General features: G+C 41.9%; 2 protein-coding genes across 9 annotated transcripts; one reads left to right on the top strand and one right to left on the bottom strand.

Annotated features, from left to right (window-relative positions):
* Positions 1-4,921: 4,921 nt before the first annotated feature.
* Positions 4,922-7,606, bottom strand: LOC112070116 (dual specificity protein phosphatase 13A). 2 transcript variants are annotated; one of them, XM_024137533.2, is made up of 3 exons: positions 7,253-7,606; positions 6,733-6,950; positions 4,922-5,349 (listed from the first exon to the last, which is right to left on the bottom strand). In XM_024137533.2, exons 1-3 carry the CDS (start codon positions 7,387-7,389, stop codon positions 5,129-5,131), a joined length of 576 nt encoding a protein of 191 aa, XP_023993301.1. In that variant the 5' UTR covers positions 7,390-7,606; the 3' UTR covers positions 4,922-5,128. The 2 variants fall into 2 exon arrangements, 1 of the variants encoding a protein (XP_023993301.1); XR_011475520.1 differs by lacking the exon at positions 4,922-5,349 and having other exon boundaries at positions 6,727-6,816; positions 7,253-7,343.
* LOC112070115 (sphingomyelin synthase-related protein 1) lies at positions 5,717-24,241 on the top strand. 7 transcript variants are annotated; one of them, XM_070438841.1, is made up of 6 exons: positions 5,717-5,741; positions 14,500-15,081; positions 16,139-16,234; positions 16,629-16,746; positions 20,214-20,364; positions 20,620-24,241. In XM_070438841.1, exons 2-6 carry the CDS (start codon positions 14,519-14,521, stop codon positions 20,925-20,927), a joined length of 1,236 nt encoding a protein of 411 aa, XP_070294942.1. In that variant the 5' UTR covers positions 5,717-5,741; positions 14,500-14,518; the 3' UTR covers positions 20,928-24,241. The 7 variants fall into 7 exon arrangements, with proteins under 7 accessions (XP_070294942.1, XP_023993295.1, XP_023993297.1 ...); XM_024137527.2 differs by lacking the exon at positions 5,717-5,741 and adding an exon at positions 12,600-12,765; XM_024137529.2 differs by lacking the exon at positions 5,717-5,741 and adding an exon at positions 12,631-12,740.
* The last annotated feature ends 1,384 nt before the right edge of the window (positions 24,242-25,625 follow it).

Raw genomic sequence — 25,625 nt, 5'->3', positions numbered from 1 at the left:
GTCCGGGGTAGTATATGTATTCATTGTATGTATAACTAATCAGGTAGTCCAGATAAAAGTGCCATACAGTTTACAATAACTTGTCTTTAATACAGTAACTCTCAAATAAAACAAATTTCTTTCCTCAGAATCAGTATTCTATATATACAGTATTATACAGTATAACTAATACTGTATAATATATAAAATATATCCCTTTTTTCCTTCAAACGAGAGCAACATTTACACACTGGGAATGCGAAAAGCCTCATATATTATTCATACTGTATATATTTGCGTTCGTTTAGCTAGGACAGATTCTGCTCTAGGCATTGGCTAGAGATCATACTTATTTATCCTATTCATACTTATTTATCCTATTCATACTTATTTATCCTATTCATACTTATTTATCCTATTCATACTTATTTATCCTATTCATATTATTTATCCTATTCATACTTATTTAGCGTATTCATACTTATTATCCATTTCATACTTATTTTCCTATTCATACTTATTTATCCTATTCATACTTATTTATCCTATTCATACTTATTTATCCTATTCATACTTATTATCCTATTCATACTTTATTTATCCTATTCATACTTATTTATCCTATCATACTTATTATCCTATTCATACTTATTTATCTATTTCATACTTATTTATCCTATTCATACTTATTATCCTATTCATACTTATTTATCCTATCATACTTATTATCTTATTCATACTATTATCCTATTCATACTTATTTATCCTATCATACTTATTTATCCTATTCATACTTATTTTATCCTATCATACTTATTATCCTATCTCTTATTTATTCCTATTCATACTTATTTATCTATTCATACTTATTATTTCCTATTTCATTACTTATTATCCTATCATACTTATTTATCCTATTCATACTTATTTATCCTATTCATACTATTTATCCATTTCATACTTAATTTATCCTATTCATACTATTTATCCTATTCATACTTATTTATCCTATTCATACTTATTATCCTATTCATACTTATTTATCCTATTCATACTTATTTATCCTTATCATACTTATTTATTCCTATTCATACTTATTTATCCTTATTCATACTATTTATCCTATTCATACTTATTTATCCTATTCATACTATTTTATCCTTATCATACTTATTTATCCTATTCATACTTATTTATCCTATTCATACTTATTATCCTATTCATACTTATTTTATTTTCCTATTCATACTTATTTATCCTATTCATTGTCATTGTAAATAAACCATTAGCAACGCAGCTGCGGCTGCGGGAATTCTTTTATTCCAGTTCCAGGGGTGTGAGAGATTTATTGTGATGCTCAGGTGTGGGCTTTGGAGAATTATGTCATGTCGTGACGAGTCATTGAGACCAAATCTGTTTCTGTGACCTTTCGTAAAAGCGGCCTGGTGTAGCATATGGATGTGCACTGCAACATTTGATAGCTTTATCCATCTCTCTATATGTCACACACTCACACACGTACACACAATGTACACACACACACACACACACACACACACACACACACACACACACACACACACACACACACACACACGTGATATTAGCACGTGTGTGAGAGAGAGGTACACTGTAGAATGTTGTTTTGACAGTATTATACCATAAAACATTCAAGTAAAGTACTGTATTAATTATTTACAGTAAATTGCAGTAAATGGCAATGCACTCTTGGTGATTTTAGGCATAAACAGTAAATTATACTGTAAATTCCAAATAAACTTTGGTTTAACAGTACTTTACTGTAACCGCACAGCATTTGGGCCTCCCTAGTGGCACTGCGTCTCAGTGCAAGAGATGTCACTACAGTCCTTGGTTCGAATCCAGGCTGTATCACATCCAGCCGTGATTGGGAGTCCCATAGGGCGGCGCACAATTGGCCCAGCGTCGTCCGGGTTTGGTCAGGGGAGGCCGTCATTGTAAATAAGAATGTGTTCTTAACTGACTTGCCTAGTTAAATAAAAGGTTAAATAAAATACTTTTTTATTTTTTATTCTTTGACCAGAATTCTATTTCTGTCATTTGCCAATGCATGTTAGGGATTTAAGTAATGTCTAAAATGCACATTGTGGCAAACGGTGACTTATACAGCAAATGTGTACATTTATCAACAGTAAATCACTGTAAAGCGTTGAACTTCTGCCCCACTGTAAATGATGGTGCATTGTGGGAAAATGTTGTGGGCAGGAAAATAATTGCTGTATTTATAATGGTACTGTAATCCCCCCCCCCCCCCCCCCACACACACACAGAATACAGTACTGTATCGTATTTTTGGAGTGCCAAAAACCTTTTGACCACTAGAGGTTGCATGGTATTGTGTTTCTGGCTCATTAACATATTTTGAGGCGTGCTTTATAAGAGGCTAAATTTGTACCACCCGTGAGTGAGAGGCCTGTGCCAATTGAACTGATTTGTCGTAGTAGTGTTCCTACACTGAAATGTGTATAGGGGACAGATTGGAGAGGTGACAAGTCTCACTATTTCCCATGTCCTTTGGCCTGTTGTATCCGGTATTCACTGCCAGTGTGGGAGCCTTTGTTAAGGCCTCTTGAAGTGAAAGTGATATTAAACAGATACATTTGGTCTTTTATACCTCCTAAAATTATGGTAAAATACTGTAAAAAACAAACAAATCTCTTCTCCCCTTAGTTGTTTGTAAATTACAGTAAAAACAACAGGAAAGCTTTTACGGTGTAGCTAAAGTGTGTCTCTGCACAAGTACAAAACAATGTGCTTTATACTAAGTATCTTCTTCTTTATTTATCTATAAGTACATATCCTCCTCTCTCCTCAAGTCAGGGGCAAAAAGCTGATTTCCATGGTGTTCATGTTGAACTGCAGCTCTGCTCTACACTGAACAAAAATATAAACGCAACATGTAAAGTGTTGGTCCCATGTTTCATGAGCTGAAAAGGAAAGATCCCAGAAATGTTCTATACGCACAAATAGCTTATTTCTCTCCAATTTTGTGAACATATTTGTTTACATCCCTGTTAGTGAGCATTTTTCCTTTGCCAAGATAATCCATCCACCTGACAGGTGTGGCGTATCAAGAAGCTGATTTAAACAGCATGATCATTACACAGGTGTACCTTGTGCTGAGGACAATCTCTTTGTGAGACGCGATGTGGGTGAACGGATGATCTCCGCATGTGTATTTCCCACCGTAAAGCACGGAGGAGTTGTGACACTGTCTGTGATTTATTTTGAATTCAAGGCACACTTAACCAGCATGGCTACCACAGCATTCTGCAGCGATACGCCATCCCATCTGGTTTGGGCTTAGTGGGACTGTCATTTGTTTTTCAACAGGACAATGACCCAACACACCTCCAGGCTGTGTAAGGGCTATTTGACCAAGAAGGAGAGTGATGGAGTGCTGCATCAGATGACCTGGCCTCCACAATCACCTGACCTCAACCCAATTGAGATGGTTTGGGATGAGTTGGACCGCAGAGTGAAGGAAAAGCAGCCAACAAGTGCTCAGCATATGTGTGTGAACTCCTTGAGACTGTTGGAAAAGCATTCCAGGTGAAGCTGGTTGAGAGAATGCCAAGAGTGTGCAAAGCTGTCATCAAGGCAAAGGGTGGCTATTTGAAGAATCTCAAATACAAAATATATTTTGATTTGTTTAACACTTTTTTGGTTACTACATGATTCCATATGTGTTATTTCATAGTCTTGATGTCTTCACTATTATCTTACAATGTAGAAAATAGTAAAAATAAATAAAAACTCTTGAATGAGTAGGTGTTCTAAAACTATTGACTGGTAGTGTAAATACTGTATTCGATATTACTGTATTTTATTCAATGCCACTCCGACATTGCTCAATCTAATATTTATATATTTATTAATTCCATTTTTTTACTTTTATATTTGTGTTTATTGTTAGATATTACTGCACTGTTTGAGCTAGGAACACAAGCATTTCGCTACACCCACAATAAAATCTGCTAAATATGTGTGTGTGACCAATAAAATGTTATTTTATTTTATTTGGTAGTAAGTGCCAGGTGCACCGGTGTGATTGTGCTTCTACACCTGCATTGCTTGCTGTTTGGGGTTTTAGGCTGGGTTTCTGTACAGCACTTTGAGATATCAGCTGATGTACGAAGGGCTATATAAATACATTTGATTTGATTTGATTGTGTCAAGAACTGCAACGCTGCTGTTTTTTTTTTTCACGCTCAACAGTTTCCCGTGTGTATCAATAAAGGTCCACCACCCAAAGGACATCCAGCCAACATGACACAACTGTGGGAAGCATTGGAGTCAACATGGGCCAGCATCCCTGTGGAACGCTTTGGACACGTTGTAGAGTCCATGCCCCGACGAACTGAGGCTGTTCTAAGGGCGAAATGAGGTGCAAACTCAATATTAGGAAGGTGTTCCTAATGTTTTGTACACTCAGTGTATATCCAAATTGATATTGTGCAGATATGAGTTATTCTTCCAACATGTATTCTAGCAGCACAACTGGCTGTAGGTAGTAGACATCTGCCTTAACTCGTTCTATTTTTACACCTGAATGACCTCGGCTCAAAATATTTCTGGCATCTCTTCTGCATACCCCCAAGGTTATGTGAGCTACCAGTAGGTATGGAGAGTGGGAGTGGAAACACTGTTTGGTTTTTGACGGCAGCGACAAAAATAGCTTTAGAGATACTGCTCGTGTCTTCTGTGTTGATATTTATTTAAAATAATGTTCCTTCACTGTGTGGACACAGCCATTGTCTGAGCTCTGTTTACCAATGACCTCGTTTGATGGCACTGCTGAAAATAGAGGAAGTCTGTTTTTTTAAAACATTTATACAACATCCATATACATTTATAATGCCAATAACAGTCTGCTCTTTCAAATGAATTATAAATCCCCCCAAAATTTTGCAACATATTTTATTCAACATACTGTATGTAGGTGAGGTATACCTGTTTGTTTTAGGTAGTTTGTGCACTAGAAAGGGATTTGACATAGATTCATTCCCACTTGATTTGAAAATCAACTTCCTCTTTTTAAGCTTCTTCGTTGTGCACTGATACAAATATTAACTTGTGGCATTTGGTCTGTTTTGCTGTGTTCTGATCTCTACAGAATCAGACAGGTTTTCCATGTTTTCTGTTTTCTCTTCAGCTGAAGATCTAGGTCCAGCAGCAGAGCCAGGAAGTTCCTGTTAGGGTAAATGGCTCTTTTCTGGATGACTTTCTGAAGAGCACAATGGAGGGGGATGTGACAATACAACATGAGGTACGCCAACACCAAGGTAGACGATCTGCTCATACCCATAATGCAATGGACGAGAATCTTCCCTGGAGAGGAGAGAAGAGAATTGTTTGTTTATTTATTTAACTTTATATCCAGGCGAGTCAATTAAGAACCAATTGTTATTTAGAATGACGGCCTGAGAAGTGGCGAGAAAAGATGAAAAGAGAAAATGAAAGTGATGGAGAGGGATTAGTGAGAGGCCACCATGTTATTAATATCATACATGACTGCCCGCCTCAAACTGTGGCCTTTCTGTTCCCCTCAGAGATCTAAAAATAGTTTCCATAATTCATTGCCTTTGATCATTTAAGTTTCCTTTGCAGAAAGAGAGAGAGGCCTAGGCTGCTTGGCTGTCACATAAACCCAATGTTGCCTGTCCTCTGGTGGTGAGGCTCTCTGAGAGGATCCATGGTTAGACTTTATAAAGTACTGTAAGGTAAGATTTTTTATTCTTGTTTGTGTGGATTGGAAGTAGTTACTGTATAACTAACTATTCAATGTGCTATACAGGGACAGAGTGGGGTATTGTGGGAATGGGTTGAGGTCGGTACTATACAGAGACAAAGTGGTGTACTGTGGGAATGGGTTGAGGTCGGTACTATATAGGGACAGAGTGGGGTACTGTGGGAATGGGTTGAGGTCGGTGCTATACAGGGACAGGCTTGGGTACTGTGGGAATGGGTTGAGGTCGGTACTATACAGAGACAGAGTGGTGTACTGTGGGAATGAGTTGAGGTTGGTGCTATACAGAGACAGAGTGGTGTACTGTGGGAATGAGTTGAGTGGTGCTATACAGAGACAGAGTGGTGTACTGTGGGAATGAGTTGGAGTTGGTGCTATACAGGGACAGAGTGGTGTACTGTGGGAATGAGTTGAGGTTGGTGCTATACAGGGACAGAGTGGTGTACTGTGGGAATGAGTTGAGGTTGGTGCTATACAGGGACAGAGTGGTGTACTGTGGGAATGAGTTGAGGTTGGTGCTTTCGTAAAGACCAAATGTAAGCCTAACAGATTAAATGTGTCAACTTCAAATTATCTTTTTTGGTGATCATAACTCTGCTTGTAAAGATATTCTATGTAAAATTACAGGGAAAATCAGCAGTTGCTACATCAATTTTTGGCCTTATTCTCGAAGAATATAACTTATAAATGCTTAGTTGAACTGTCGTAGCCCATCAGAACCCAAAATATAAGCTTGTTTTACACCGATGTTTGTAAACATTGGGAATGTAAACAAACACTGTACAGCCTCAAAACATGGTTCAAACGATAATGTAGATATCTTGGATGGTCAGTGTTTGCATCCATAGCTCTGTCTATGAATTTGAGAGTGATTCCATTCTTGTTTCGAAACAGGGCCAGGCAAAGCACTTTGTTATAGTTTCAACTGCTGATTGGCCCTACTTGACTTAGAATAGGAGTCTTACCATCTGGTTGTTTCAATGCTTTGTGAATGAAATCAGCTGCGGGCTTGAAGTACACATCCAGATCAAAGTGAGTCGAGTCCTCTGCTGGAATACCATAATAAACAAAGCTGTTGCCATAAAATCTGTGATCCCCTATGCTGCCTCGCTTGGAATGAGCAGCGTTTAAAACATGAGTGACGCCTAACTTCTGCAAGGAACTCCTGTTTTGGGCTATTGCCCTGGTAAGACAAAAAGAGAGAAGGTGTTGAGACTGAACTAATGTGAATGTAGTGCAGCACTAGCTACATTAGTTTGTCAAATAGTTTTCATCTCGACAGAAACTGTACAAACGATAAATAATACTTTACATTAGATGTTTGCAGTAGCCTATGATATGACCTTGGGTTATAGTTGATCTGTTTACTGTGACATCGACATAGAATTTATCATAACTGCTTGAGTATTTTTTATTTACAAATGCTTAAACAATGAACTACGTGTAATGCAGTTAAGATGAATAATTATTCAAATGAATACTTACACATTTCCTATGAATATGTTCGGCCAAACCTCATTTATCTGGGTCAACCGCAGCGTGCAAGAATCCAAAATCTTTTCCAAGTCCTTCACAGATAGGTACTCTTTCCTGGGTTCTTTTTTGGTCTTCAGGGCTGCCATTATTCCAATTCCAAATCCCCCTCAAATTACAAATCAATGACTAGGCTACTAGTCAATGTTTTCACTGTGTTAAAGCAGCAGTACACTCTATACTCCCACTTCAGCTGATATGTGTGAGCTGGCGTTTGTTTACCCTCAGTAAGTCAGGCAGAGGGCAGGATCACAAACTGACGGCTGTGACTGTGTCCTTTCACACCACCCCGGGCGTGTGTCCCGAATGGCACCCTATTGCCTATGACTACTTTTGATCAGAACCCTATGGGCTCTTGGTCAGAAGTAAAGCAGTATACAGGGAATAGGGTGCCGTTTGGGACGCAGACAAAGACCCTTAATTCAATAAACCACAAACAGAGAGGAAGCACCTGACGAGCACGGGTGATTTTACATGATGGACATGTTAAAGATGTGTTTCTATAGTATACTGTAGAGTAGATTAAAATCATTTTATTCGTCCACTTTCATGTCCAACCTGAAATTTGACTTCCACTTGATCCCAACCTCTGACAGACACACACATATGAGAGAGGTTGGAGCAGCCACACTGGGTGCCCGTGGAGCAGTGGTTGTGGGGGTTTAAATGCCAATGGATTTTGATACCACCCACCCTCCGGTTGCAGCTTGCATCCAACCAGATTTTTCCTGTAAGATCCGGGATTCGAAATAGCAACTCTTCGTTTTCTGGCTCATCTCCTTATCCACTAGACTACCTGCTGCCATTCTACTGAGCTGGGATAGTATTTCAGGAACAGAAAGACAAAGCTGTAACACAGTGCTGCCTATTTATTGTAAATGGGTCAAATGTTTGTGTGTATTTGTCTCGTCTTGGGTGGTTGTATGGTATAGGGGGTTTTGTAGAGTTTATGGGGTTGTGTTTAGTGTAGGTGTCTAGGTATGTCTATGGTTGCCTGAATGGTTCTCAATRAGAGACAGCTGTCTATCATTGTCTCTGATTGGGAGCCATATTTAAGGCAGCCATAGGCATTAGGCTATTGTGGGTAATTGTCTATGTCTATGTTGCATGTGTGCACGTAGTTTGTTTAGCTTCACGATCGTTTGTTGTTTTTGTTCGTTTGTAAGTGTTTTTGTTTGTCTTCATTAAAGAAGATGTCTTATTATCACGCTGCGCCTTGGTCCACTCTTTCACCTCAAGACGATCGTGACATGAAGAGATAAAAATGTTTATTTGATGGGGATAGTTCTTCAAAAACTCAGTTTTCAAAGTCAAAATTGAACTTTGTGAATAAATTTGCAATATTCTGAGAATATTCAACTTCAAGAATATAGTCAAAATATTTTGAGAATCAACTCAACAAAAAAATTGGGAGAATAAAGTCAAAATGTTGAGAATACACTAGACTTCTTGAGAATAAAGTTGCAGTTATATTTAAAGATTAAAGTAGGGGAAACGGTTATTAATTACATGCCTCCCTGGCTCCCTGTTGCTGGGCATGCCACCTTTGAAATGCCTGGGTTAGATGACCTGGTGACACTATACTTTAGAATTGGCTTTAGTAGCAAAGAAATTCATGCTACTTTTTTTAGCATATAATAACCATATTACTATAGTGGTAAGTAGTCGCTGTCATGATGCACGTCTAATTCGCTACGATGTTATCCTCAATCCCCGGAGTATGCCAACACCTTACATAGTACGTTAGACAGTAACAGCAGCTAGGCCAGCAGCCTATTATGTCGAAAACAAAAGGGTTATTTTCAAATCTGTAATGGCATAGTGTTTTATGTACACTTCCAATGAAGTACACGCTAAAAACAAAAAGGTTCTGTACAGAGCCTTCAGAAAGTATTCACACCCATTGACTTTTTCCACATTTTATTGTGTTACAGCCTGAATTTAGAATTGATTAAATGTGCCTGTCACTGGCCAACACACAATACCCTGTAATGTCAAAGTGGATTTCTGGTTTTTAGACATTTTTTACCAATTATTTAAAAATAGAAAGCTGAAATATAATGAGTCAATAATTACTCAACCTCTTTGTTACGACAAGCCAGAAAGGAAGGAAACCACTCAGGTTTTTCACCATGAGGCCAATTGTGACTTTAAAACAGTTACAGAGTTTAATGGCAGTGATAGGAGAAAACTGAGGATGGATCAACAACATTGTAGTTGCTCCACAATACTAACCAGTACCATATTTTCAAACATGGTGATGGCTGCAAAACCTGGTCCAGTCTGCTTTCCACCAGACACTGGGAGATGAATTCACCTTTCAGCAGGACAATAACCTAAAACACAAGGCCAAATCTACACTGGAGTTGTTTACTAAGAAGACAGTGAATGTTCCTGAGTTGCCGAGTTACAGTTTTGACTTAAATCTACTTGATAATCTATGATTGTCTAGCAGTCCACCTGAAAATGGTTGTCTAGCAACGATCAACAACCAATTTGACAGAGCTTAAAGACTTTTGAAAAGAATAAATCGGCAAATGTTGCACAATCCAGGTGCGGAAAGCTCTTAGAGACTTACCCAGAAAGACTCACAGCTGTAATTGCTGCCAAAGTTGTTTTTACAAAGTATTGACTCAGGGGTGTGAATACTTATGTAAATGACATATTTCTGTATTTCATTTTCAATCAATTTTCAATTATTTTTTCAAATTATTTTTGTCATTATGGGGTATGGTGTGTAGATGGGTGAGATAATTGAATCAATTGAATCAATTTTGAATTTAGACTGTAACACAACAAAATGTGGAATAAGTCAAAGAGTGTGAATACCTTCCGAAGGCTTAAATTAGGGTTATTTGGCTTGTAGAACCCTTTCTCGTGCTATATGGAACCTTTTTTTGAAGATTCTATGAAGAACCATGCTCATAAGGTTCTAAATGGAACCTGTATGGTGCTACAGCACAAAGAACCCTTTCCTAAGGTTCTATAAAGAACCATTAGAAAAGGTTCTATATACTGTAGCACCAACAAAATGGTTCCGCTATGGTTCCAACCCTTTCTGGGGCTATATATATAAAACAATTTTTATAGCTCTTTATAGAACCTATATGGAAAATGGTTCTAGAAAGATCCTTTTGAAGGTTATTTTAGGTTATTTTATTCTGGTTAGCCATATTATATTGTTACAATTTCTAAGGCATTGTTATTGTGTTCATTGAGAAGTTGATTCAGGTGTGCTATGGCTGGGGGACCCTGAAGAGGGAATTAAGAACCGCTGATTTAGTCAACTGTTCTCAGGTGACACAAGGCCATACGTGAGCAGAGTACGAATTATACCGTGACATTCGGGGGGTTCTCAATTTTTTTCTTGGGAATTTTTTTTATAAGTCTAATTGTAAAGACATGTCATTTAATGGTAAAAATGTAATTGCCATTTAATGTGGCATAAACACAACCAGTCATTATGTTTTCATCTGATTGTCAAACAAATCACTTCAAAAAGTAGGCTACCTGCACAAGTTTGTCCACTCCAAAGTAATTCTAGTATCCAAATCCAATCCATTTGATGAATGGAAAGACACGTCCATTATAAAACACCAAAAAATGACATTCAGCCATTGTCATTAGGCCAACACTCTTGTTGCCCGAGTTAAATGGTGCGTCTTGCTGACAAATTGACCTTTTTGTAAAAAGACAAGACACCTGAAACGGGGCTGAAATATGGGACCGTCCCGGGTGCAATAAGTCCAAGTAACAGATTGGAATAGTTTAGAAAAATGTATGTTATTTTATATTTAAGTAGCATTAGATTAATTAATCAATCAATGTACATGAAAAAACATTGATATTGAAACAAACAATTATATAAAATCAACCTGCAATAGAGTATGCTGGGAAATATGATAATGGTTCAACTCTGGTTATTAACCCCAACACTGGGGTTCTTTTAAAACACTGAGTCTTAATTTAACATTTTACAGTGTTAATTTACCTATTGAATAACCACTAGAAATTTTACACTGGAAAAAAAAAATCAACACTAGTTAACACTGGCCAATTTACTGTGTGCTATGAAAGGAACACATCTGCAGGCTTCCAGAACCTTTCAAGAACCCACATGTTTAACTCAAAGGTTCTTTATCAGGCAAAAGTTCTCCAAGGAACCAAGAGCTCAGGAAGAACCATTTAAAAACTATTACTTTTTAAAGTGTACTTCCAACATACAAATCAAATAAAAGTGTATTTGTCAAATGCACAGGATACAGTGTAGTGTAATATACAGTACAATGAAATGCTTACTTGCAAGCTCTTCTGTCAAACAATGCAACAGCTGTACATGATATTCAATAGAATACATTGATAAAGACAAGAACACACATACAGTCTGGTATAAATGGCTCTCATGAGACATCAGCTATCTTTCCTTTTCATTTTCTGATGTTGTAGGATGGTAATTAGCCTAGTTGAGGCTTTAGGCGTATGTATAGTGGCAGGAACAGGTGTTGTTCCTTCGCCTCAGTCTAAAATTAAAAATGACCTGATTGATGTCTGTTTGTGTAATTGAACTTAGACCTATGTCTTAAATCTTACATGTGTCTTGCAACTTTACATAGAGCTAATGTTGGCAACAGTGACTCACCTAATTTAAATATAGTCTACATTATGCAACCTGGACTCAGGGTTAGATGTAACAAAGTAAATGTAAATCCACCAAATGGTATAATATGTTACGTCTCGTATGGTATGTATTAATTTGTGGGTGTCATCAACCATTTTGTATATGTTACAAATAACAATTAGTATATGTTACAAATTGCAATTCGTTCAATATATTATGAATTGTAATTCTTACAAATAGTTACAAAATAGCAAATTCCAATTTGTTGTGGCTAATGTTAGCTAGTTGGCTAACGTTAGCTAGGCTAGGGGTTAAGGTTAAGGTTAGGAGTTGGGTTAAAGGGTTAGGAGTAAAAAAAAGTAGTAACTAGTTGCTAATTAGCTAAAATGCTAAAGTTGTCCGTGATGAGATTCAAACACACAACCTTTTGGTTTCTCGACATATCTTTCTGTCTTATGTATCCATACCAAACGTAACATACCACATTAAATTAAGTATCCTGGATTTACATTTACTATGTTACGTCCAGTTTCTGAGACCAGGCTGACATGACGTTAGGTAACTTTACTGGTCATGAACAATACATTGTTTCAGAGTACATACTGTGCTGTCTTTGCATACCGATACTGTCATTTCACCAGTAGAGGTCAGGGTAGTGGCTATAAATTCAGCTATGAGCAACGTTCGACTCAGTACGAGAAAACTACCTGGTGCGCGGCTCTTCCAGTGTTTACGGAGCTCCTTCAGTATTGTCAACAGCAAAGCAGATGCTAACCAGCAGCGGACGAAATGATTTGCTTCAATCGTTTTATCACACTAAACGTAAATATAGCTTCGTCAGACTCATGTGAGATGCCATATAGTCAATTTACTCTCCGCGGCAGCTAACTAACAGTTGAGTCTGAATTCCGGTGAATATTTACTGCTAGATTGCTAACTAGCTAACATATCAGGCTAACGTTTGCATACCAGGAAGCTGGTGACGTGATGCCGGAATGTACACGTTGCTGATAGCTAATGTATTCTGAGCCTTGAAATGTGTTTTGCATAGCTTGCTGTGTGGATAACTAGCTAACTGGGCTTGGTGGTATATCAGTCACTCGTGCACTTAGCTAGTTATGTAGTTAAAGCCAAAGCTCTCAGATGTGTATGGCTAACTAGCTAGCTACTGTTAGCTAACTAACCCCTGTCTGGCCTACTGGAGACAGTAGGCTTTTGCCAGAGTAGCGGATATACGAGAACGGAGTTCAGCGTTCCTTGGCTATTGCCAGAGATGTCACCACCCTTCTCTGTCTTGTTTAGTATAATGAGTGACTGTGCTATTAGCACCCAACACTAGTTCTCTGTATTGCGTTTTAATGGTTGCAAGAGGTGAGTGGGGACATGACATGGGACAGTTTGTTTTGCCAGGGACACTGACCTCTAAGTAGTCTGCTTTAACTAGGCTGTATTACACAATTACTCGGTGTATATACAGAGGTTTGTCTGACAGTGTACTGTAGGCTAGACTTAACGTTAGTGCTTAGAAGTTTCAGCGGAAAACTGCTTTGAGTGACTACAATTTAACCAGACTGGAAGAAATGGGGAAGATTGTCTTGAAGCATTGGAAAGTCAGTGCCTCATGTAGAAATATTGTATGCTAGACAGGGAACCAGACAGTATTGCTGAAATGCTGATTCAGTGAAATGGTGAATGCCTAGTTCTCTGTGGCTTGTGTAATGACAGTGTTGCAGTGTTTTCTCTTTTGAAATGGTACTGGCTCCTCCAATCGATATGGGAACTTTTTGTCTATTCCACACAGTGCATATCTTTTAATGTGATATGCATGTTTCCTGTGACAAACTTAAAGAGCGACTGCCCTTTAAAGTTTTTCTCGTTTTGAAAATGGCCTATGTGGCATCGTCATGAGTTAGACACATTTATTCTAGTGTCAAAATTGACTACAAACTGTAAAGTCAGTCTCGTCCAAAACAGAGATTTGCAAGATGATGGGGAATAAAATGTTATGTCACGGATGAAGGGTACAGTAAGTTATCCTTGTGTTTATTTCAATCCAGCTGGCAGCACCCAAGTAATCATCAATTCGGTTTTGTTGCTGAACAACCGAACCCTGCTAGTTAGAGACCATCAGTAAATTGCACAATGCACATGGGACAATATTTTAGGAGTTCAATAGCTCCAAATGTAATGACTTAACCAATTATAAATTGTAGAAATTCAAATACAAATATTGAAAGCATTTAATGAGACAACTAAAAGATGTGCGGCATGAAAATATTTTCTTGTGTAATTTGACGGTGGCGAACTATCCCCAGAAATGAGGTAACCAACTTTGCCACGGTCAAACACCAGCCTGCTGAAGCTAATTGGTGAAATAATTTGGCTAACTCTTCCCACCTGCGAGAGACTCACATCAAACCACACCCCAGACACAAACTCATGTTTGAATTCAGTCACGGCCACTAGCATTTCTTAAATGAATCAAATATAAAACGAGGTCAAATCAGGAATGTAGTCGCCCTTTTTAAGAGCATGTTTGGTTTTGGAGTCGAGATTAATCTTGTCCATTTGTCTTCTACAGTTTACAGAGTGAAGGGGAGATGTCTAGTAGTACCCAGCTGAGCATCCGGCATTGGACCACCAAGCACGTTGCCAAGTGGCTGAAGGATGAGGGCTTCTGCCACTATGTAGACCTACTGTGCAACAAGCACCGTCTGGATGGCATGTCCTTACTCACCCTAAGTGAATACGACCTCCGCTCTCCCCCACTGGAACTCAAGGTGCTGGGGGACATCAAGAGGCTGATGGTGTCCCTCCGCAAGCTGCAGAAACAAAACCTGGATATCCTGGAGGAGCTGGGGGTCCCATTCGACGGACACTCGCCTCAGGGTGGGGACTGGCACTGCAACGGAGACTCCAGTAGAGAGTGCGATAACTCTAACACAGACACAGCACCGGTTGGAGAGCAGTATCTTGAGTATAGGAATGGGAAGTACAAGCATGGAGGGAGCGGGAGGCAGGACCCTGAGTACTGGAAGACAGCGCTTAGTGCCATCTATGTGGTGTTTGTGTTCGGATTTACCTCTTTCGTTATGGTGATCGTGCACGAGAGGGTGCCGGACATGCGCACTTACCCTCCCTTGCCAGACATTTTCTTAGACAGGTGGGTTGCTCATGCTGTTCCCCCACAACCTAAGCAATGTATGTACATTTAGACCGACTTGATCTTGTGACTTTCCAGCAAGCACCTCTTTCCGATTGTCAACATAACTGATGCTTTGACGACACGTTACAAGGAACCAAATACAAGCAAACAGGGAGGAACTAATCTGAATTTCATTAATATAAACTATTTTTCGCAGCAAAACGTTTTCCGTTTGGTGTGAATGGCTTCCGTTGCAAAATGTATTCATTAGTCAGTGTCCGACTAATGAATACAGCCCTGACTAGGCTCTCAGAGCAACAGTGAAAGTTTGTCTCGATATTGAAATTAAATATGATGGTGTACCTGCAGCATCTTGTGATCTGTTAAAACAAGCAATCAAGCTGTTGGATGGACATTGTGATACTTGCCCTACTTTCTGATAGCAACAGTCTATTATAAGCCTGACATGGGCTGTGTCCCAAATTGCTCCCATGAAGTGTACTACTCTATAGGCCTTGGTTGAAAGTTGTGCACTATATAGGAATGGGGTGCCATCAAGTGTTATTGGATTGTCTAATCTTCTGTTCACAATGAATTCCATTGGGCGGCGCTTAAATGTCCGGCTTGTTCTTACCGAGTGCTGAGTCCGACTTACTCACGGTGTGATAATGTGGCAGATTATTGTTGGCGAAATGACTAAGCAGTAACRAGGCTAAATCTAGCTCCCTATGTTTAGGGTCTAGCAGGACTAGAGGTTGACGMCGAGACGCGGCATAGTGAAATAGCAGAAGGGTTAGCCTTTTGTGAGAAACTAATTCCGGTTTGTCAGGTGTTATCCCAGTTGCATTGGATGACCCTTTGCATCCTTTAATTGGGAAAGAAATATTCTAGGCTATATAGTTTGTTCCAGTTAAGTAATGTTGAATATAGGTTAATACTTTATCAGGTTATTAGCGATAAGGCTTCAGTGACCCTTTTTTAATTAAGTTGGCTAAGCCTGGGAGAATAACCCACAGTGCTCCGTAGCAGACAGCTTGAAGATCAGCCTATAACCATTTTTCTTTCTTTTTAACAGTGTACCTAGAATACCATGGGCCTTTGCCATGGCAGAGGCATGTGGAGTCATCCTGTGTAATATCTGGCTGCTAGTTCTGCTGCTGCACAAGCACAGGTAGAGTACTGGCTACTGACTGGTCCATAGGGAAACATGTTCATCACACAGCCTAGACATTATTATTATTATTTATTTTTTAAAGCTAGTGTCTAGGATGTCTCCCTGACTAGAATAGAGGATTCGTGTAGAATAGAAGTGTATTGTCCAGGAGTTTTCAAGCTTCTCCTCCAGGGAACCTGTTTCATGGTTTCAATCTATTCCAGAGCTATCACACCTGATTCAACTTGTCAACTAATCATTAGGCTTTTGACTACATGAATCAGGTGAGCTAGTTTAAGGCTACAACAAAATTGTGAAACTTCTAAGGGTCACTGAGGAGAGGTTTGAAAACCATTGGCCTAGTTATTGAAGTTGTGGTATGTTAATGTGTGTAATGTTTGCTCTGCTTAAGGTCCATTCTGCTGCGGCGGCTGTGCAGCCTCATGGGGACAGTGTTTATGCTGCGTTGCATCACCATGTTCGTGACCTCCCTGTCAGTGCCAGGACAGCACCTGCAGTGCTCAGGAAAGGTACCACCTCTCCACTGACTAAATCAACACTGTGTAGATATGATGAACCTATTTTATAGTCTTCACTGTCCAGCTTGATAAGTCATCTATAGTCTTTTCACTCTGTCCAGCTTGATAACAGTAATCGAAACGAAAGCTAGACAGTTGGAGATCATCGCAAATTCCAAAAGTGATGGTCATATCATTCTTTTTTGCAAATTTTGACATCGGTCAAATGTAACCAATTTTAAATGTGTCCCTCTGGACCTCGGTTAAAACTGAATGCGATCCGCAGGGGGGATAGTTGACCCCCTCCTGTTAACATTGTATGACCCCCTCCGCTGTACATTGTATGACCCCCCCCGCTGTACATTGTATGAACCCCCCCTGCTGTACATTGTATGACCCCCCCCCCTGCTGTTACATTGTATGACCCCCCTGCTGTACATTGATGACCCCCCCCTGCTGTACATGTATGACCCCCTGCGTCTGTATGACCCCCCTGCGTACATTGTATGACCCCCCCCTGCTGTACATTGTATGACCCCCCCCTCTGCTGTACATTCTCTGACCCCCCCCCTCTGCTGTACATTCTCTGACCCCCCCCCCTCTGCTGTACATTCTCTGACCCCCCCCTCTGCTGTACATTCTCTGACCCCCCCCTCTGCTGTACATTCTCTGACCCCCCCTCTGTCACTCTGCCCCCTGTCTGTACATTTATGACCCCCCCTTGCTGTACATTATATGACCCCCCCCTCTGCTGTACATTCTATGACCCCCCCTGCTGTACATTCTATGACCCCCCCCCCTGCTGTACATTCTCTGACCCCCCCCCCTTTACATTCTCTGACCCCCCCTCTGCTGTACATTCTCTGACCCCCCCCCCCTCTGCTGTACATTCTCTGACCCCCCCCCCTTGCTGTACATTCTCTGACCCCCCCCCTCTGCTGTACATTCTCTGACCCCCCCCCTCTGCTGTACATTCTCTGACCCCCCCCCTCTGCTGTACATTCTCTGACCCCCCCCCCCTCTGCTGTACATTCTCTGACCCCCCCCCCCTGCTGTACATTCTCTGACCCCCCCCCCCTGCTGTTACATTCTCTGACCCCCCCCCCCTCTGCTGTACATTCTTTGACCCCCCCTTGCTAATTCTGACCCCCCCTCTGCTGTACATTCTATGACCCCCCCCTGCTGTACATTACTACCCCTGCTGTACATTCTATGACCCCCCCCCTGCTGTACATTCTATGACCCCCCGCTGTACATTCTATGACCCCCCCCTGCTGTACATTCTATGACCCCCCTGCTGTACTTATGACCCCCCCTCTGCTGTACATTCTATGACCCCCCCCTTCTGCTGTAATTCTATGACCCCCCCCCTCTGCTGTACATTCTATGACCCCCCCCCCTGCTGTTACATCTATGACCCCCCCTCTGCTGTACATTCTATGACCCCCCTCTGCTTGTACATTCTATGACCCCCCCCCTCTGCTGTACATTTTATGACCCCCCCCCCTGCTGTACATTGTATGACCCCCCCCCTGCTGTACATTGTATGACCCCCCCCCCTGCTGTACATTGTTATGACCCCCCCCCCTGCTGTACATTGTATGAACCCCCCCTGCTGTACATTGTATGACCCCCCCGCTGACATTATGACCCCCCCCCTGCTGTACATTGTATGACCCCCCCTGCTGTAACATTGTATGACCCCCCCTGCTGTACATTGTATGACCCCCCTGCTGTACATTGTATGACCCCCCCTGCTGTTACATTGTATGACCCCCCCCTGCTGTACATTGTATGACCCCCCCTGCTGTACATTTTGACCCCCCCCTGTACTTGTATGACCCCCCCGCTTACATTGTATGACCCCCCCTGCTGTACATTGTATGACCCCCCCCCTGCTGTACATTGTATGACCCCCCCCTGCTGTACATTGTATGCCCCCCCCTGCTGTACATTGTATGACCCCCCCCTGCTGACATTGTATGACCCACCCCCCCCTGCTGTACATTGTATGACCCCCCCCCCTGCTGTACATTGTATGACCCCCCCCCCTGCTGTACATTGTATGACCCCCCCCCCCCCTCTGTACATTGTATGACCCCCCCCCTGCTGTACTTGTATGACCCCCCCCCTGCTGTACATTGTATGACCCCCCCCCCTGCTGTACATTGTATGACCCCCCCCCCCCCTGCTGTACATTGTATGACCCCCCCCCCCCTGCTGTACATTGTATGACCCCCCCCCGCTGTACATTGTATGACCCCCCCCTGCTGTACATTGTATGACCCCCCCCCCCCTGCTGTACATTGTATGACCCCCCCCCTGCTGTACATTGTATGACCCCCCCCCCCTGCTTACATTGTATGACCCCCCTGCTGTACTTGTATGACCCCCCCTGCTGTACATTGTATGACCCCCCCTGCTGTACATTGTATGACCCCCCCCTGCTGTACATTGTATGACCCCCCCTGCTGTACATTGTATGACCCCCCCCCTGCTGTACATTTATGACCCCCCCCTGCTGTACATTGTATGACCCCCCCCCCTGCTTGTACATTGTATGACCCCCCCTGCTGTACATTGTATGACCCCCCCTCTGTACATTGTATGACCCCCCCCCTGCTGTACATTGTATGACCCCCCCCTGCTGTACATTGTATGAACCCCCCCCTGCTGTACATTGTATGACCCCCCTGCTGTACATTGTATGACCCCCCCCCTGCTGTACATTGTATGACCCCCCCTGCTGCTACTTGTATGACCCCCCCCCTGCTGTACATTGTATGACCCCCCCCTGCTGTACATTGTATGACCCCCCCCTGCTGTTACATTTGTATGACCCCCCCCCTGCTGTACATTGTATGACCCCCCCCCTGCTTACATTGTATGACCCCCCCCTGCTGTTACATTGTTGACCCCCCCTGCTGTACATTGTATGACCCCCCCCTGCTGTTACATTGTATGGCCCCCCCTGCTGTACATGTATGACCCCCCCCTGCTGTACATTGTATGACCCCCCCCTGCTGTACATTGTATGACCCCCCCTGCTGTACATTGTATGACCCCCCCCCTGCCTGTACATTGTATGACCCCCCCCTGCTGTACATGTATGACCCCCCCCTGCTGTACATTTGTATGACCCCCCCTGCTGTACATTGTGACCCCCCCTGCTGTACATTGTATGACCCCCCCCCTGCTGTACATTGTTGACCCCCCCCTTGTACATGTATGACCCCCCCGGCTACATGATGGACCCCCCCCCTGCTGTACATTGTATGACCCCCCCCTGCTGTACATTGTATGACCCCCCCCCTGTGTAACATTGTATGACCCCCCCTGCTGTACATTGTATGACCCCCCCCCTGCTGTACGATTCTTGACCCCCCCCCCTTTGCTGTACACAGGCTATGGATGGCAATTTACACGTCTCCCAACAGGCTAGAATATCAATCGTGACTCTTTCCTTCTCTTTCCCCTAGGTGTATGGTGACATGTGGGCCAAACTGCATCGAGCTCTGGCCATATGGAGTGGATTTGGAATGTCCCTCACAGGGGTCCATACGTGTGGGGACTACATGTTCAGCGGTCACACGGTGGTCATCACCATGCTCAACTTCTTTGTGACAGAATGTAWGTGTTCCATATCATTTATTGGTGCAGACTWTAAGATGTAATTGACTGTAGTGGGAAGAACTTCTGTACATCGTGTGTCCATCAGCTATAACTACATGAAGACCTGACCACTGACAGCTTTAAACTGTTGTCTCAATCTACAGGATCACTTGAAGTTGTCATTCAATTCCTGATTTGGAACAGAACATAACTGAAACTCAAAACCATCCTAACACATTGTTCAATGTTCTGCTTGTATGTATTCACTAACAGACACCCCGCGGGGCTGGAACTTCATCCACACCTTGTCCTGGGTCCTGAACTTGTTTGGCATCTTCTTTATCCTGGCGGCCCATGAACACTATTCCATCGACGTCTTCATCGCCTTCTACATCACGACCAGGCTGTTCCTGTACTACCACACGCTGGCTAACACCAGGGCCTACCAGCAGAGTCGCAGGGCCCGCATTTGGTTCCCCATGTTCTCCTTCTTCGAATGCAACGTCAACGGCCCCGTGCCCAACGAGTACGGCTGGCCCTTCTCTAAACCCACCATGATCAGGAGCATGATTGGGTACTAGGTGGTGAAGTACACTGGTCTGCGATGCAGCCACCACGACGTTGATCTCTTCTAACACTGTTTACTCTGAGACCCGTTGTGTTATTTTCCTGCTGCCGCTGCCTTCAAGGAGTTGCCAACTGTGGTTGTGTGATATTGACTTTATATTCCAATGTCTGCAGAGACTGCGGCTTGTAGGATCCTATCGGTGCCACGGTGCGACAGGGTACGGGAGACTTGACTACTCATATTCTGTGACTTAGTGGTTGGCTGGCGTTTGTCCCACGGCAGCCTGTTGAAAGGGATTAAACCTATGTGTCCAAAATGACACACTACTCATTTTATAATGCACTACTTTAGACCAGAGCCCTATGGCCTCTCGTCAAAAATAATGCACTACGTAGGGAATAGGGTGCCGTTTGGGATACATGCTAGAGACTAATTCTCTTCATTTGAAAAGGGATTGAGATTTTTGAAGATATTTCCCACACCTTTTGCCATGATCAATAACCAGGTAACAGATATGATGTATGTGCTTTAGTCAACTCATCTCTTGTTATGCCTTACGGTGTATGGCATGACAGCGAACTCGACAGACGAGTTGGCTAAAGCACAAACTGACCTGCTACTGCCAGGCTTGCATTTCCACGCTTAACAGCTCTTAACTTGCAGTCTGAGGGAACGTTGACGGTAATAAGCAAGCTAGAGGTTTGGGGAAAAACATGAAAGCGGAATTCTCAGGCAGTCTATTGTAACCAAAAATGTTTATTTTTTAAGTCCAATAGAATTTGTTAATCTAAAATTCAACAGTATTATATTAATAAAATCTTCATTTATATATCCTGAGAAATTAGGGTATAATATTATTGTGGTTTTATCTGGCTCTAATACAGGTATGGCCCACTTCTTTTTTTTCTTTTCTTTTTAAGCAATTTTCAAAATGTCAAAGATGATACTGTTCCTGAATTTCTGTATAACAATATCTAAGTMCCAGATGMTGTGACCGGTCTTGTTACTTTATCTTTATTAATTTGAGTAGTGTGAAAAGCTTCTGCATTCCTTAAGACACTACTGTGGGTTTTGGCTGTATTACTAGAATGCTGAATTAGTCATGTTGACATGAACTACATGACCAAAAGTATGTGGACATCTGCTTGTTGAACATCTCATTCCAAAATCATGGGTGTTAATATGGAGTTGGTCCCTGCCCTCTTGCTGCAATAACAGCCTCTACTCTTCTGGGAAGGCTTTCCACTAGATGTTGGAACATTGCTACTGGGACTTAATTCCTTTCAGCCACAAGCATTAGAGGTCGGGCATTGATGTTAGGCAATTAAGCTGGGCTCGCCGTTGGTATTTCAATTCATCCCAAAGCTGTTCGATGGGGTTGCGGTCAGGTCTCTGTGTAGGCCAGTCAAGATCTTCCACACCGATCTCGACAAACCATTTCTGTATGGACGTCGCTTTGTGGACGGGGGCAGTGTCATGCTGAAACAGGGAAGGGCCTTCCACAAAGTTGGAAGAACAGAATTGTGTAGAATGTCYTTGTATGCTGTAGCGTTAAGATTTCCCTTCACTGGAACTAAGCGGCCTAGCCCGTACCATGAAAAACAGCCCCAGACCTCGGTAGTGAGTGTTGCAACCTCGGACAGACATTTAAAAAAAATAATTAAACAATGTATGCTCTTCAGCACTCGCCGGTCCCGTTCTGTAAGCTTGTGTGGCCTACCACTTTGCGGCTGAGCCGTTATTGCTCCTAGATGTTTCCACTTCACAATAACCACACTTACAGTTGACCATGGCCGCTCTAGCAGGACAGAAATGTAAAGAACTGGCTTGTTGGGAAGGTGGCATCTGAGCTCCTCAATAAGYCCATTCCACTGCCAATGTTTGTCTATGGAGTTTGCGTGGCGGTGTTCTCTTTTTTTATACAACGGTCAGCAACGAGTGTGGCTGAAAAGGCCGACTCCACTAATTTGAAGAGGTGTCCACATACGTGTGTATATAATATATTTGGTTTCCTTTATAATATTTGTATTGTTCAGTTAATCCTACCTTTTTCCGAACTATACCTTGCCGTAAACGGGGATGTTACCCCCAAGGAGATCGCAAAAAGCAGCCAAAACTATGGAATGGAAAATGGTGAACAATCGTTTTTAAATATCATTCCATTTGCCAATAACTTTAGGTGTTATAGTAACATTGTCTTTTTTATAAGAACTGCATATCTCAGATGTTGCGTACTCGCTTGTAATTTAGTAAATGCCCAGGCTTCGCGATTAACATACAAGGATATAAATCCTTACAAAAAATAGTTTTACTTCTTCCACAGATCCCTTGGACTGTCTTAATTTATTTAATTTTGTATATGTCAATAGAATTGTTTTATTTAATTAAATATTTGATGTACAGAAAGGATATTGCAATATACACTTGAACAGGAATATGTTTACAGTTGTGGGGAAATATATTTGTTTAAAACACAATGTGCTTTTATGTATAGGATTGATTTTTCAGAATCATCCTCTCCCAAATCATTAAAAACAAATTCGAACCACCCCGTCACTCAAATCAGATCTGAAACGGCCATTAATGGTATTGGTTACAACCCACTTTTGTAAGACAATTAAGGGTTACTTTACTGGGCAGAGACGTCAATTCAACGTCTAGTTAAATGTATCCTACAATTGTTTTGAATTCACGTAAGTTGACAACTCAATGTAAGAAAATATAGATTTGAACCATGTCATTGGATTTAAGTCAGGTGAAAAAAGGACACATTTTCCAAATTCATTTTATGTTGATGACTTCTTGAATCTAATCAGTTATCCACCTTGATTCATCTATTTGTTTCTACGTCATAGATTTTTTTATGTTGATTCTACCGGGTTGTGTCCAGTGGGTTAAGTCTCATCTCCATCCCATGTTTTATTTGGAATTTCAGCTGTGGAATAGTTACTAGATCCCTTACATGCTATGAGTCTTATTACCCCCCCCCCCCCCTCCTAATAAAGTAATGCGTCGAACTTCTGACTAATGCCAGCTCGTGCTAACTGCAAATCTATCATTTGCTGCTAAGATTTTTATTTTTTTGATATATACAGGAGAATTATGACTTCTCATGTATTTGTTTTTGTCACTTTTAACCCCCTCTAATAAATTGTTACTAATCCTTATCACTGGTGTGGTTATAATGGTATGTTACATACCTCCAAGATGCAGTAATTGGCTACCATTTTGAAATGTAGCAATCACACAAAGTGTGGTTGTATTGGGTTAATTGATTAATGTTCTGCAAATGACATGTCTTTACCATCATTAAACAGTTGACATCAATGCTGTGACTTGGATGTGATTCTTCAGAAGAGAAGGGTTTGAGTGTAGTGTGACATTGTCCRGGTATGCTGATCTTGTTGCAGGTTCCCTACAAATGGTTAAAGTTAGTATTGGGGAGGGGAAGCGGATCCTAAATCTTTACCTAGTGAAACGTCACCCTGGAGCACTGTGGGCAAGACTGTAATTCAGTTAGCTACACGGTTAGAGGACATGGTGACACATCTGCACGGGATAGAGCCAGAGTGCAGTGGATTTAAGCGGATTCTGGGAATCGGCTCAGAGCTATCCTGAGCAGTTGACATTTTTGAAATCCCATCCAGTTGATGGCCYTGGTTCCCACTGTGTCTGAGGTCCAGTGTCTAATCATGGATTTAACCTACTACTGAGTTTACATGCCAGGTCTGTCTGCTATGGAAAACCAGCATGTCTGTTCAGCCTGAACTTGTTAGCTTAGTTAGTCCCACTTCAGGTCAAGACCTCTGACGATGCTGATTCACTGTTTTTAGTTAGCTAGACTACCGGTTTCTGTTTTGACCATCAAACGCTTTCTTCAACCACACTGCAGCCCTCTGCTAGCAGCACAGTGATCAGCTCCAGCAAATGTTTATTTAATCACAGCTCAGTTAGTGTAATTCCTTACCATGCAGAATTCCTCCAGTTAAGGTTTCTTGAAGTGTTTCTGACAGCCTGTTATAGTTGCTAATCCAGCTGTCAACAAAATGCAAACCTCCTGAAACTGTACAGAGAAAATATGACTGCGTGACATATTACCAGGATGTATACTCTGAGCATGTGCTGACCAACTGGCAAGTGTCTTAACTGACATTTTCAACCTCTCCCTGTCCGAGTCTGTAATACCAACATGTTTCAAGCAGACCACCATAGTCCCTGTGCCCAAGAACACTAAGGTAACCTGCCAAAATGACTACTGACCTGTAGCACTCACATTGGTAGCCATGAAGTGCTTTGAAGGGCTGGTCATGGATCACAACACCATTATCCCAGAAAACCTAGACGCACTCCAATTTGCATACCGCCCCAACAGATTCACAGGTGATGCAATCTCTATTGCACTCTACACTGTCCTTTCCCACCTGGACAAAAGGAACACCTATGTGAGAATTCTATTCATTGACTACAGCTTAGCGRTCAACACCACTGTGCCCTCAAAGCTCATCACTAAGCTAAGTACCCTGGGACTAAACACCTCCCCGTGCAACTGGGTCCTGGACTTCCTGATGGGCCACCCTGAGGTGTAAAGGGGAGGTAACAACACATTCACCACGCTGATCCTCAACACGGGGGCCCCTCAGGGGTGTGTGCTCAGTCCCCTCCTGTACTCCGTTTACTCATGACTGCATGGCCAGGCACAACRCCAACACCA

This window comes from Salvelinus sp. IW2-2015, unplaced genomic scaffold (assembly GCF_002910315.2).
Source record: "Salvelinus sp. IW2-2015 unplaced genomic scaffold, ASM291031v2 Un_scaffold1222, whole genome shotgun sequence".
Classification (NCBI taxonomy): domain Eukaryota; kingdom Metazoa; phylum Chordata; class Actinopteri; order Salmoniformes; family Salmonidae; genus Salvelinus; species Salvelinus sp. IW2-2015.
The sequence above is the reverse complement of the archived record's forward strand: the minus strand, read 5'-3'. Positions and strand labels throughout refer to the sequence as shown.